General features: G+C 31.0%; 1 protein-coding gene across 5 annotated transcripts in view; it reads right to left on the bottom strand.

Annotated features, from left to right (window-relative positions):
• Positions 1 to 15,925, bottom strand: part of LOC149885242 (uncharacterized) — a 47,709-nt gene that overhangs the window by 28,967 nt on the left and 2,817 nt on the right. For 2 of the 5 annotated variants that reach the window (XM_090095600.1, XM_090095599.1), the window contains exon 5: positions 2,566 to 3,171. In XM_090095600.1, coding sequence (XP_089951726.1) covers positions 2,566 to 3,171 — 606 coding nt within the window. Of the gene's footprint in view, positions 1 to 2,565; positions 3,172 to 15,586; positions 15,711 to 15,925 lie in introns of those variants that run through there. The other 3 variants (XR_016454888.1, XR_016454890.1, XR_016454889.1) reach the window with 2 other exon arrangements.

The following is a 15,925-nucleotide window of genomic DNA, read 5'->3' as shown; positions in this document are numbered from 1 at the left end:
CCTGCTATCCTTAAATATACCAAAACAGAACATACTGTTCTGATTTATCTAAAGGGGGTAAAATTGGTAAAAACAATTTTGCTGAAATGGTTTTTGATTTTTTAAAAAATTTGATTTGAAAGCTAAAAAATCTGATTTGAATAAAGAGCAATAACATAAAAAAAAATCAAGAACCAAAAAGTTTATGGTTTAAAATGGTTTGAAAATTCCATATTTTCAAATCATTTTTTATACTGCATAAGTAAGAATGTCCCTCTTGATAGTAGTTTTCTTTTGTCAAGTTCTCTATTCAAACCATTTTGGTAAATTGAAAGCAATAATTGCATTAAATAAACTCAGAGATTAGTTTTAGGGTGGATAATTAATTTGTTTGCATTTAAAACAGGTAAATGCTTCATTTCCAAATATTACTGCATTTTTGATATTGAAAAAATGCTGTGGTATTTGGAAATGAAGGTTTACCTGTTCATAAAGTGTAATATTGTAATGAAAATTTAAAAAAATTGTTTCCGCAAAACTTTTGGTTCCAAATGTGCAGTTAGAACAAAATAAGTTTTTGATGAAACTTTTATGATAATTGCAAGAACAACTTAAAGATTAATTGCCCAAAATTTAATGATTCCTTAATGCGTGTTGAAATCTTGAAAAAATGTATTTATCCGATTTTAAACTAAGTTTTCAGGATGATCATGAAAAAATTATTTTTAACCATTAACTTTTGGGATTTTATTATCAAATTACAAGTAGCCGCTAATAATCAAGTTACAAATCATTGAAAATGGGATTTAAAACTAAGGAATGGTCGCAAGCTAAGTGCAGCTTAGTTATTAGTTAGCTCAAACAAGATAAAGAACTCAAATTTATACAAGAAGCTACTAGAGTGGCTTTAGGAACTATCATCGATTTGATTGAAAAATAAAAAAAAACGTGAAACCTTTTTGAAAAAAAAACTTGGAAGTTAATTGAGTTCATTTGCTATTCAAAATTGATTGAAAGAGAGTAGATTTATAGCAAGATATCCATACAAGAAACCCATTTTTTCAATCACCATCAATAGCGAAGGCTCGCTTTGCAGATAAATGTAAACATGTTATCATTCTAAAACAAAGTTTTTTGGATTGACTAGTCAAAATTAAACCTCATAAAGTTCGATGGAGCGCTAAAAGTAAGAAGAAAAGCAAAATTTAGTAGAAGCAATGATAAAGAATGGGAAACATTAGATTGGAATGGAACAGGAATGCTAAAGTTTATTGATGAAATGATGGACTCTGGTTTATAGCTGCATCCTCAATAAAAATCTTCTGACCTCAGCTTGAAAACTGCGAATGGGAAAATATTTTATCTCATAATAATCCCAAATCAGATCTCCGTCCTATATAACACTTGTAGGGTAATCTGGTTTAAAAAGTACGCTCACAATCTATCAAAAAGAAAGAAAGAGCGGGAGATCTTGCTTCCTGAAGCTTTGACTCAAATTGATCAGATTAGACAAAGACGTTTTTTGAATCAAAGCAAAATCGGTCCGCAGAAATCATTAGCGCAACAGTTGGCTAAACTCAATATTAAAGAGTCACAAAAGTTAATTACTTAGAGAAATTCTCATTTCAATAACTTTGTCTGGAATCTAATTTGCTAAACAGCAGGAAGTTTGTTAAGCAGCAGTTGGTTTGACATTTGGTTTGGTAATACTTTTATAAAGAAGTTAGTTAAAAAAACACATCAAGTTTTTAAGAAACATTAGAATAAGTACAATGCAGCAATTCAAACACAAAGAACATTTGTGCTTAACGACCACAAATATACATATATATAAGATACGCAATCTAAAATTGCTGAGAAAAAAGGAATACGAAGTTCATTTTATCAAACAAGTGATTGTATTACATTGCATCATTCGTTTACTAGGACTGAGCTGTGTTTTTTGTTATAATTTTCTCATAAGTATGAGAACTTAACATCTAAAAGATTACTTTATCGCAAAATTTTTAACATTTTATTTCTATTTTTTTCTGGGGTAGATTCTTGACAAAATTTCGTCAACTAATATCTATTTCATGTTTTTACTTATTTTGTTAAACCATGGCCATATGAGATTTCATCCAAATTGTTAAATTATTCTAATAATAAAAGTAGTTAATAAATGGTTTATTGTAATTCCGTTCCGGATAGTTTAATTATGTTAAGGAGCCAATAATTTTTACAAATGAAAACAAATTAATTATAAATATGTGTTTACGGATTTTTATGATAAATTTTGAGGGATATTTAAAGTATACAGTATAAATGAACGAGAAAGTCTGCAAAGAGCAGGTTTTTGTAAGGAGAGAAGACTTATTGTGATTTATCGATTTGTTTGTTTCGAAAAAACTACATTTTGTCCATGAAAAAACGCTTATTTAAATAAATTTACAGCTGATAATACAAATTTCGTAAGTCATTTGCTTTATTAAATGTGTTAATAACTTTTGTTTCTTAAAGCCATATAATAAATTAGTTAAGTGACCAAACTTAGGATCTAAAATAAACAAATATTTACAAAACTAATTTTAAAAGTTAACTACTTACTTTCACAAAAGGTTTGAAGGACAGTGAGATCTTCATAACTGATTGACAATAAATCCCAAAAGCTGTTTGCATATTTGTTTGAAAAATAAACATCATCATTTATTTCATACCTAGACATTCTTTGAATGTCAGAGGTGTTTTTCAGAGGACCTATTGCTCCAACAAACAGCAACGCTTCATTTTTGACAAGCTCCTCGGTTTTTCTTCTAAAGATTGTGTCATTTTCATCACTTTCTTTGCCATTTGTAAGAAGTATGATAATTGGTAGCACATTTAATCTCTTACAACTCTTAGACGCTTCTCTTGCTTTCACAAGAGCCATATTTATTGCTGTTCCACCATTTTTCTTTTGTAAGGAATCTATAAAGTTGTTAAACATCTCTTTTGAGGTAAGATTACCACACATAGAAGCTATTTCAGCATTAAAACCGTAGTTTACCACAGCAACTTCGACATTTTGATTTTTACCCAGATCTGACTTTCTTACAAACTCTTTTACAAAGTCTTTTTCTTGAGCCCATTGATTGTTAATTGGATTAGAGCTGACAGCATAAGAAGAATCCAGCACCATGATAAAACTGATATTCAAATTAGAACAAGATGTCACTAAAACAAGCAAATATTCATTTTACTAATTCTGCCCATAGCTGCAAGATGATAAAGATAGTTATTTGCTTGAAATCGCTGAAGACAATTTTTTAAAAATTGGGCAATACTTTACACTACTGTTGACACACATTTGTTGACACATATATTGACACACATTTGGGTACTTTACATTAATGATGACATACACTTGTTATTTTAAAAGGTTTTTAGATTTAAAAACTTTGTCTAGCAATAAGATTTTTAGTCAACTATTAACAAAAGAATAAAAAAGTCGAGAATTACCTTTCATTATATTTAATTTTATTTTAGCGAACAGATATTTTCATTAAACCAGCCTGTGAGCCCAAAAAATTAAGTAATTTTAAGTGTAAAAATAAATATCAAGCCAATATTTGTGCAGATTTTTAAAGAACATCGTGAAGGTTCATGTTGGTTTGCTTCAAATTCGCTTAATTTATCAACTTATAAAAAAAAACACCAAAATTTTGTTTAGACTTCGAAATCAATCTACAAGGTAAAAATTAATCTAAACAATATCAGCATGTGTACAATAATAAGCTCAGACCAAGAATATAAGAAAATACTTTGCCTGGATAAAAATACACAAGGATAAAATAAAATCAGAAACAGTATCTATTCACTGACTATAACTCATAGCTACTTACATATAAATGAAAACTCAATATTTAAAAAACCATAAATTTAAAATTAGTTTCAATTTATAAATTGAATATAAAGTGTATTATTGATGTGTACAAAGTTTACTAAAACTTTCATAAACAAGAACAAGGTAAACATTTGAAGCAACTATGGTATGCATATAGGGTACTTCATTTTTCCTAAAACGTGATTCTCATTTTGTTGAATAATATTAAATAATATCTTTTGAGAATCCGTTATAAGATAGATTGGGGATAAAATCCGACTGGATTAGATTACAGCTAAAGTTGATTATACCATTCTATCTAGGTTTTTACTTTAACACTTTCTCATATAACTCCTCCGTTTTTTAAACTTAAAAAAAGAAAAAAAAGAAAATGGTATAACCCAAATGTGCTTTAGCTGAGTTAAATTAAATCATCATTTTAGTATCAAAGAAGATAACTAGCAACATTGGAATCAACAGAGAACAAAAAGGAAACATAAACTGATTAGAATAACAACTTCAATCAAGTTTAATTAAGTCAATGAACGAATGGAAAAAATGACCCAAGGATTACTAGATATGTACAGAATATCGATGCCAAGAAACTTTACTGTAGTTGGGCTAACAGTTAGCAAACTCAAAAAAGTTAATGAAAGGTTTGATAAAAAAGAAACACAATTAACAAGAGCACAAAGATGATCTTTAAATCTTTATTATCTGGGAAGACAGAAGGTCAAAAAGATTAAGGCTTTACAAATTAAAAGTAAAATAGTAAGAGAGGAGATCAGCGCAAACAGATGCTAATATAATGGGAAAGAGAGCCTATGATCAACTAGATCATGATAATCTCCTCAGAAAGTATTATTCAAAGTTTTGATGATCTCTATCACATTAATACTAAAATGGGGTATTAAAGAAGCCAATCTTAACAAGAATTAAAAAAAATGGTTAGATTTTGCAAAACACTTAGAAATAAAAATAAATATTGGATGCTTCTTCAAAATCTTAATTCGTTTTATAGCAAGAGAATAAGTTTATATAGGTTAAAAATCAATAACAGAGTACAAGCTGATAAAGCAAAAAACTAAAAATGTTAGCAATGTGCTAAAATCCAAAGAAAAAAAGTAGTTTACTAAGACTTATGAGCATGGTATAGCTTCAAGGCATGTGCAGATGGCAAACAATTTGCAAATATATTTCATATACTTGTTCAATACAAGCTAGCTTACTATTGTGAAGTACTGTAACAATATTATAACTAAATTAAGATTAAAAATTTTTCAGGTAACATTGACACGTTATAGCTATTCCAAGCTTACATGCTTTAAAGGAATAGACAACCTCCAGTATTGACAGCTAAAATTATAAAAGAACCTAATAATGTTTTTTTCATAGATAACAGTAAACAAGACTGCAAAAAAACAGGCTGACGTTATGAGGTAATATTAGATGCAATTATTTTACAATTTGTAAAATCTCGAGAATTGAAAACTGAGGCTAGGTATTTAAACTTGTACAAGTTACAAGAGTGTCTATGCTGCTCCACCAACAGAATATATAATGAAAAAAAGGTCTTTGGAGAGCACGCAGCAATAAATTAACCATTAACAATAATAAAAATAATTAGGTTACCAATGCCACATTTAACAACACCCACTTACAATATTTAAATAAAAAATATCACTTTTAACATGCTCCTTTACAATTATTAAATTATTAATGTCACTTGTCAACAATATTTGTCTTTAAACTGTCTTAGATATTGTTCATCAAGAGCTGCCTGTCGGGTTGGGCGTTTATTAATTGACCTGAGCGCCGCATCACTCTTCCCAGTCTCGGTTTCAATTGTAAAGACATTTTTTTTCGAATTATCATCTTTATCTTTTCTATCTTGTTCAATATCGATCTCCAGAGGAATTAATTTCTGGAAAGGTCGGAAACATATCTAGGATGTTCCTTTATTCAATTTTGTTACCTTTAATTTTGCTCTAAGAATTGCTTTGTCTTTTCCTTCAATAACTTCCACAACTCTTGGCATTCTCGACTGACTTCTGGGTGTCGAATCTTTGTCATTAATTAAGATGATATTATTTATCATATCACGAATAATTAACACCGTAAAATAGCTATGTATTCCACCACGTAAAATAATCGGAATTCAATAAAAAGTTATAATGAAAAATATTCATTAAAACTTAGTATTGAATTTCCAAATCGTTCTTTTAATAGCAGTATGTTTTGTTCGTTAGTAAACAACTTCAGGGATGAGCTTAGCTTCTTGTAGTTATCTTGATTTCGTAAATAAAGCTGTTCAACTAATAACCATAAATTAAATGCCTTATCATATTCATCAAGGGTTAATATGTTTTCTTTAATTAATCCATTGTTCTTCTTAATTGTTTTTATCAAATTACTTGAAAATCTACTTACATATCCAGTTACCAATATAACTCTGTTCAATGTAATATACTTTTTAATGTATATCAGAACACCAGTATTACAACTACTCGCAGCTTCAACCATATTTACTCTACTCTCCTTTACCCTATCTACACCTTTCGATTTAATCAAAATTTCATCCACATTAAAACTCAACTCACCATCAAACAATTCTACTTTAAACTCCTCCTTACATCAAAATTACAAAATATTACTCAATTGTTTAAAAAAAAAAAAGATACGAGTTAGAGTATCTGCTGGATACTCCAATCCTGCTACATGCCACCATTTCTTCCTCTCAACCTCTTTCCCAATCACAACTACACGATTTTCCACCCAAGATTTCCAAACTTTCTCCTTCCCTTTTAATCAAATGTAAAGACACTTCAGGATCTGTCATACAACTAACATTACTAATAGTTATTCGAGTTTCTATTACTCGTTTTACTTCTCCTACTAATTTGCTCAACAGCAAACAACCAAAAGGTTCAAACTTAGGAACAGACAACTCGTTCAATGGCGCTACCTTTGTTTTGGCTGCCAAAAAAAATACTTTCACAGCAACACTCGTCTTAACTCTGCACAATATATCTCTGTTGAGCTATTACAAAATCCATGTAACTCAGCAAAAACTATTTTCTCCTCTTCTCTAACAAATGCAAATCTCTTTATTCTTAAAATACTCAACTCCTCAACATTTCTCAACAATTCTTTCTACTTAAACTCAATCTCTCCACTCACACTCGCATCCGTTCCGTTTTATCTCTATACAAAGTTTGAATAATTATTTTTAGTCTGGCTGTTATAGGCGAAATAATGCCTAATGGACTCTTTTATACTCATGATCACTTTCACCCAATTCTGTTTCTAAATAAAAATTATCATCCAGATTGCTTATTGAATTTTTTATTTCTTCATTCTTAATTGTTTTCTCGTTAAAACCAAAATAGTTTTGTAATTCTTGGCTGTTTGTTTTCCATTTCCTTAAATTGAAACCACCATCAGACATAACTGTTTTGGACTTTTTATAAAACTCTTTACCCGTAGTTACACTTTCCGTTCCAGACGTGACATCATCAACGTAAAAATCTTCAACGAATCTTTTTACAAACTTACGGTTAGATTTTTTATATTTTTTGTGATGTCTTATTATTTCATTTAATAAAATGGAGCTACCAGTTAGACCAAGTACAACTTTCAAAAATGAATCAACAATCAATTCTAAGTCTTGTTTTGCATCAACATTTTTATACAAGAGAATTCTTAAATTATCTTTATGCTCACTAGAAACTTCTGCATTTAAGAAAGCTTGTTTGATATCTGCTAATATGGCAATATGACTTAATCGGAGTCTCAGTAGCACATCAAATATTTTTGATAATAGATTTGGCCCTGAATAAAGACAACCATTCAAGGAGAATCCATTGTTAGAACAGGAAACATCAAATACTGCTCTAATCTTAGTGTTTTCCTTATTTTTCCTTACAGTTGGCCTGTGTGCTAGGTAGTGTGTTTTTCCTGATTCCTTAGCAATTTCATTATCCGGAACTCTTTCAATAATTTTATTCATTTCGTATTGTTTAAAAATGGCATCATAATCACTTAGCAAATTCTTATCACTCAATTGCCTCTTTAACCTTTTCAGTCTAATCTCAAATACTTTATAGTTATCTGGAAAACAATCGTGATCTAGTTTAAAAAGAAGCGTAGTTACATATCTCTCACCATTATGTATAATATCATTTTCAAATTTATATATCTCCACACTCCAAAATTTTTGTAAATCACTCCTTAGTTCATCTAACTCACTGCGCACTCTCTATTACATTAATATTATCGTGTAAACTCATGATAGCTTCTTCATTAACATTTTCCACAAAAGGCATTAGGGCACTTAATACCCATCCAAGAACAGAGGAAAAAGCTTCAGGACAGCCTTCAATCCCGTTAATAACTTTGCCTGTCATAACTTTATGATAAAAATCACAGCCTACCAATATTTTATAAGGAAAATCTTTGGAACCATCATCATATTCAGCTAGAATGGACTTTGAAATATGCGGGTAAATTTTACATGCTCGAGATATCTTTTGCCTCTGCAAAGGGCTACAAATAATTGGCACCCACAGAGTATCGACATACATATTAAAATTAGCATTTCTATGTTTTACCATAAGTTGAACCACAAAGAGCTTTTTAACCCTGGAATTATAAAATTGACCAAATGCTTTTATTACAATATATTTTTGCCTTAAAATTTTTAACTTAAATCTTTCACACACATCTTTGGTACAATAAGACCTCTGACTACCACTATCAAATAATATTCTGAATATTCCACACTCACTCTCTAAATTAAAAAACTAAGCTTTAACTGTCTGAAGTAAAATGCTATCATATACACCTGCAAGAGTTGCACTAGTATGGGATTGTCTCTTATTGCATATAGAAATACGGTGTTTCCCAATGCATTAAAAACATGAATGGTCGAGAAAAACAAAATTTTGAGGTATGACCTAATTTTAAACAGATGAAACATCTTTGGTGTTTTAGAATTTCAATTGTTGAATCTAAATTCGTAAACTTTAAACAATAAGAAGGCTTATGGTGTTCTAAACAATATACACATTGCAAAGTTTTTTGTTGTGGTGCTCATTTATTTTGTGTATGAAAACCTGTAATTGTAAAGTTGTTTTTGCTTCAATAACTATGAGAATAAATTTGCTGTGCTTAAATTTTTGTTTAAAGAATCGCATTTCAAGTTTTTATGTTCATTTTTATCATAACTTGATTTTAAAACATATTTGGCACAGCGCTCCATAGCTTATAAATTCATTGTAATATTTTAAAAGTCTATCTAAAGTCCACAACTCTCTGGCAAACTTTCTAGAAATTAAAATTAAAAGTTCATCTGGCAGTTTCTACGTAAGGATAGGAATTAACAATCAGCCGTAAGTTGTTTTTACTATTTCTAGGAATCTAAGATCACGAATACAACTCTATATATCATTATAAAGTTTTCTTAATTCTTCTTGATCATTGAAATTTATGATTTTCTTTATTTTTAACAAAGAATCCATATGCGCTGAAACTAAAACTTGTGCATTCCCAAATCTGTTAGTCAAGATTTCAATTGCCTCTTTATAAGTTTCTGAACCATGTGAAAGTCCTGAAATGGCAGCCAATTCTTATTTCCTCATCAATATTGTTTAATCTCTTGTAACTCTTGCGTAAATTATTTTTTAAACATATTAATTTGGCATAATTAAACTCCTCACTCTCTAATTCCTTTCTTTTTCGCTCAACAAATTTCCAAAGCTTAGTCGTAATGTTCTCCTTCTCGCTACTTTCCTTCCTATCGCGGCTGCCATATTTAAATAAATATGTACAACAACTCAGAATATAATCGAATTTTCGTCACAATCAATACCTTCAACAATTTAACTGTAATTCTATCAAATCTTCCCAAACAAAATCACAAATTACATACTCCACTTACTTCAATGTTCAACAACTCAAACTTTTCTTAACTCTTGTTAAACTTCTTTCTTTAATCTTTTAATTTGGTATTTCTTCATAGTTTTTTATCCGGCGCCATGTAAAATTCTACTCTGATTGAAAACTGATCCTTTGGAGAGACTATGCATTTAAACTGGTACAAAATACAAGAGTGTCTATGCTGCTCCACCAACAGAATATATGATAAAAAAGAGGTCTGGGGAGAGCACGCACCAATAAGTTAACCATTAACAATAATAACAATTATTAGGTTATAAATGCCACACTTAACAACACCCACTTACAATAATTAAATAATATCACTTTCAACATGCTCCTTTACAATTATTAAATTATTACTATCACTTTTAATAGAATTTTTTAAATTACTTTAAAGTGTCTAACACAAGGTGGATTGCAGAAAATACATTTAAGTTATAGTGGACATAAGAGGAGATAGCAAAGTTTAAGATGGCGAGCTAGGAGGAACACAAGATGGGCAGGTGGGGTGATGCAATCATTGGAAAGAAAATTGAAGACTTGTCAACCAAACGCCAGGAATTTAGAAAAAAGAGTATTTAACAATAAGTTTGGCTAGCCTAACACCAAGAATGAACTACTAATGTAAACAACTCGGAACACTTTTCTAGAGATTACTCCAAATATTGAACATCTCAATTTCAGCGCAATCCTAAATTCTCTCACATTTGAAATAACAAAAATACATACACTGATCAAAGCTTTGCATACCAGATTGTTAAATCAATAAAGGTTGGAGAACTACATGAATAACAGTTAGTATAGCTAAATTTGCACTTAGATTTTGCAGAATATGGATGTAAAGGCATATTTGTTGATTCTGAAATCAATCTTTAAAATTTAGATGATTCATAGAATATATTAAAGGTACATGGCTCAGCGGTTTGATATAAAACCTAAATTAAAATGGTTTTAGAGAACCGAACAAATTTTACATCCATTTTTGAGTTTTTTAGAAGCCAGAAGAAATTCCTATTTGTAAATTTAATCACGTCTTGAAAAAATCAACTAAGATCTTCTTTCTGAAGTCTGGCTTTCTCGCAGAGAACACAAAGTTCCTGCACAAGGGCTTTTTAGTTTCCGAGACCTCGCCGCCAACTTTCGGGTAATCAAACACAAAACAAACAGGAAAAGAATCTCAGTACAAATTGTATTTTCAACAGTTTGATTGACATGAGTTATTTTAAAAATCGAGTTTTCTATTACAAATTAACTACAGTGAAGTGAAACATTAAAATTTTAGTTTCTAGAATTTTTTTTTTAACTTTATTTACTTCCGAATTTTTTTTTCTAATTTTTTTTAATTTTTTTTTTCGAATATTAATATAAATATTTGCAATTTAAAGTGTGATAGTGAAATGAAATTTAGAATGGAAAAATTTAAGGTGGTATACCCCCTTTTAAAATAAAAAAAAAAGTAAGTTTTTATTTTTGAGTTTTGTTCAAACATTGAAGTACAAAGCCCATATTATATTTTTATTATTAATTATTTAAAATACGTAAATATCTTCTGTTTTACTAAAGCTTTTGTCTTCAAACTTTAAATATATGAGGGCTAGAACTAGAATTATAAAATTTAAAGAATAAATAAGTTAGTTTAAAAGCTTAGTCAGGCCAACACAGGCAATAAATCAATATCTGTGTATTTAATGCTGCCATTTCAGATTTACCCAACATTTGAAAAATATTTTAGTTGGTGCCATGGAGCAACTCTTTTGATATATAATAAAATACGGTGTATTTAGGGCAAAGTTTATTCAGGATATCCTTGTTTTAGTAAAGATAAGATTTTAGACAAATTATCTGACTCAGCATAAAAAAAAAAAAATTTTCTTTTCTTTTCAACAGTTAAATTTTTAATAGAGTTTCCATATATAAAAATTTATAAAAAGCAAAGCTTTTTATACTAGTATAGATTAAAAATTAGATTTAATGAGGGGTGTTCCACCTATAATTAATATCAAATATTTGGATCACATCAGTTTAAACTGACAGTCACATTATCCAATTTATTTTGCAAAATAACAAACATTCTATGCATTTTTCATATTTATTACGTCATGTATGAATGAATGATGCTGATAATAAGTAAACTGTATTAAATTATTTTAATTTTGGCTCAGTTGACACAACTTCGTAGTGCTAATTAATATTTTTCGAACATAACTGTTTCATCAAGAAAAAAGGTATACATTGAGGTTTTGTTTTTAGCTGAAATATAGATTAAATATATTGTTAAATATCGTTTTTTAACATCTGAATATTCGGTAAAGTCGGCTAAGCTAGTTTATGCGATTTAAGTGAATCAGTTTAAACTGAAACTAGCCGCAGGATGGTACAGGTTTTCAGATGGTATTTATTTCACTAACCGTAAACCCCTTATTTACTTTCTGAGTTCCTGTATTTGAAAGCTGACAGTTGTTTTTTGTTGATTTTTTATCATTTTACTGCTATTTTAAAATGACGTAATTTGTGGGAAATTTTTGATGCCATATCAACATTAGAGCAAATAAATTACAAATAATTTCATATATTTTGGAGATACCAGCTTCTTGAGGAACTGCAATAGCCTGAAGATACAGACGATGAATGTCTTCAGAGCGCCGAGATATCAATTTTTCCTCTAATAAACCCTGGTGCAGACACTGACGAAGATTCTGGTGATGAGAATGAGGGGTGTGAAGATCCAAACAGTCTCAATCGTAATCAATTCTGACCGAAGCGACGTTGAAAATACGAAGACCCGATGGAACTGATGTTATTGGAATAGAAGAGTCGGAAAGTGCAGATGTTTCTGCAGAGGAGGACTATGAAGACAATAATATGGAAGACACTGCAGAGGACGTAGTGGAACATGAAAGTGTCCAATTGAAAAGCATAATAACATAAAAGGTAATGGAAGAGTTACCTTGTGACTTGCATTTGACGCTGCCGTGGATCATAAGGCTAATGTATGCTTGGTACACTGGGAGACGGCAATGGTGTGAAAGCCGCATCAAATTACGCTGCTGTCGAACCAATTCGCATAGCTAAACTAGATTGCCAGCGCAGAAGACGCGTATAAACATTGATCAGCCTTCATTAGTACAACTCTGAAATTATGGGATGGGCGGTGTGGACCCACTCAATCGAAATCCTAGTTTGTTAAATAATTCAGCACCGATCAAAAGTATGGTTTTGGCCAGTATTTGGATTTCGTGTTAATTTGGCCATTCAGAATGTCTACCAGTTGAATCGTTTTCAGGAAAAAATACCTTGCGCGTCGGAATATGATCTACTGTCAATACGGCGTCTGATTTCACAAAATCTATGTGCAGACACTAGCAATGAAGAAGAATTCAATGCAAAATCCGCCACCTCGTGTATCATTCGATTGACGAGCTATACTGAAGTACGCATGGGTGCTGCAAGTCAGTGGATTGTTTATAGTACGCAGCGTCGAGGTGTGGCACTTGGCCGCAAAAGCACATAGGTCTTTTACAGTGAGGTGTGCAATTTTGACTGTATCTTGGTTTCTTCAAGGCATTCCACTGCAAATAACTTGTACCTGTTTTGTTCATGATATATCTTTGCAACTTAACATTAATGTGGCATTACAGTTATTATGTACTATGTAAAATTCATGACATTTTTTGCATCCGTTTTGTTGTTTCTGAAGATTTTTGTATCAAAATGGCAGTTTTTACTCGGTAGGTGGCCCTAAGAAACAATTTGGAACAGTTATAAAATGTTTTAAAATGTAACTGTTGAGTTATATTGTACCAGCTAACATTCCCATGTGATTCCTGGTTTCAGGGATTTATTGCTTACTCTTATTGTCATAGCTAAATATGACCTATGAGAAAACCTATACCCTCCTGAAGGAAATTGTTAACTTATGAAGAAAATTGATTTAAAAGAATACTTTAGTTATACGACTGAAGGAAAATTTAGAAAATTAAAGAAAAGAAAAACTCAAAAAAAAAACTAGATCCGAAGAGAAATCCACTTCATTGAAGGAGTAAGAGATTTCACAAAAGCATTTATTAAAATATCCTAATCAAAAGTTTCAGTTTCTCATGGCGGTAGAAGAGACATCATACCACATAATTACACTAAAAGACATCTATACAATGATTTTTTTAAAACGTTGAAACTATTTAGAAATGAATGATACCGCTGCAAAAGAAGTAAAATTAGCATTTCTCATGGAAATGCACAATTTTTCTTTTCGCTCAATCAGTTTTAAATCAGATTTGAATGTAATTCTTTTTGAACCAAAAGTAACTTTTTTTTAGTAACTTTTGAAAAGCCTTTCTCTACTATTTTGATAGAACTTTTCATCCCACCCACTTGATTGAACGCATCATCCCACCCAACTCCTTAAATTTATCAATATTGCAAGCAACAGCACACCGGTAAGTGCCTCACCAACTGTCCACAAATTTTTTACTTTATCATCTTGTTTAATTACGGGCATCATAATTATTGGTACCACAATAAGTCCAAATCCAAGTTGTGTCAAGCAATTCCCCATGCTTTTTACATTAAAGTTTGAAGCGACCACAGCATCTATTCCGTTTTCAACTAGAAATATGTTTGCGCAAGTTGAAATTTATTGATTCGCTACCTATACTTCTCCACTTCCTCCTTTTCTCAACACAGTAGTCCGAGGTACGTAGCTTTTAACCTTTTGGTTTCTAGCATTGGCCGAATTATTCAGTTGGACCTCAGGTAGTTTCATCGTATTGTATTTACACGAAGATTCGGATTGTCTCCATTTTTCCATATCCAATTAGCTGGTCAGGGTACTTTATCAAACACTGCTTCCTACTTTTAAGTTATTTTTTTATTTGTTTGTTTTTCATAATTGCACACACATTCCCTTCAAAACATGATTTACCTGATTGGAGAATAGAAATCCCTCAAGTAGCGGTATTGAACTCATTCCAAGCAACTCATCTAAAGGTCGGAAACTTCCACTAGAACCTTATCCCAAAGGGAGATATTGCCAACCTCAAGGGATCTGTTATCGTACAAATCGTACAAATTGGAAACTTCCACTAGAGCCTTATCCCAGAGGGAGATATTGCCAACATCAAAGGATCTGTTATCGTACAAATATAGAACTTTACCTCCGAAGGATGTAACCTTTATACCACTCGATCTCTTCATTCGGTCGTCCAAAACCGATATCTGAAAAATAAGCGTCGTTGAATATCTGGTGTTAACAAAAGCTATCATGTTTCTACCATTCATCTTGGTTTGAATGATCCCAATGCGCTTGATCTACAGGCAATCAAAAGCGAGCTAGAGTACATAAAAATCGCTCTTCTCCTTGTTTTTCTGTTGCTTTATGCATTTTGTCGCCTCAAATCCCATTTGTAACATGGGATATTATTCTGTTCATTTATTCTCAATGTGATTTAACACTAGACAGTTATAGCACATTACTGGACTCAGGTGACCTCATCCTCACAACGCCACGGTGAGTAGTGGCAGCGATGATATTGAAATCATTCGCACAAGTTCAATTCAAAGCGGTCCTTACAGTCGGACACATTATAACTAAATTTCCAAGATGTCAAGGATTACTCGAGGCCAAACCACATTCTATGCTTACAATTATAAATATTATTATTAATCTGTCGAAGCACCACTTAATGATAACGCTTAAAGATATTAAAACAATTCTAAAGGTTTGTCGAATAGGATTTAGTAAATCCCATGTTTTAGATGGTAATCCTCATAAAGCGTCAGATATTAACCTTAATGTTACAGATTTTTTACCATTATATACTAACTCTAACACCACAGAGACTCATAACCTGGAGTATTAACAGGTACTAAGATTGCTGAGCGTGTCGATACAGGAGAGAGAAAAGAAACTTTCTATTAAAACTCAGATGGTCGAGGGAGAATTAATATCCCGAGGCTGAAAAAAAAAAAGGCTGAAGGTTTAATGTGTAACATAAGACACATTTTTTATTTTTAAGCTTGTGTTTGATAGTATTTTTTAAACTCATTCTAAAAAATCTGCATTTTTTATGGAAATAAGTGGTTCTAACAAAAAAACCGGTAAAATTAGCAGTTTAAGTGCTGGGCAGGACTACATATGGGCTATGCCCAACAAAGTACAATCAATTTAAA

This window comes from Hydra viridissima, unplaced genomic scaffold (assembly GCF_058129835.1).
Source record: "Hydra viridissima isolate aposymbiotic clone 2 unplaced genomic scaffold, HvirCarnegie_v1 scaffold_8, whole genome shotgun sequence".
Lineage (NCBI taxonomy): Eukaryota > Metazoa > Cnidaria > Hydrozoa > Anthoathecata > Hydridae > Hydra > Hydra viridissima.
Note: the sequence above shows the minus strand (reverse complement) of the source record. Positions and strands in the feature narration are given on the sequence as shown.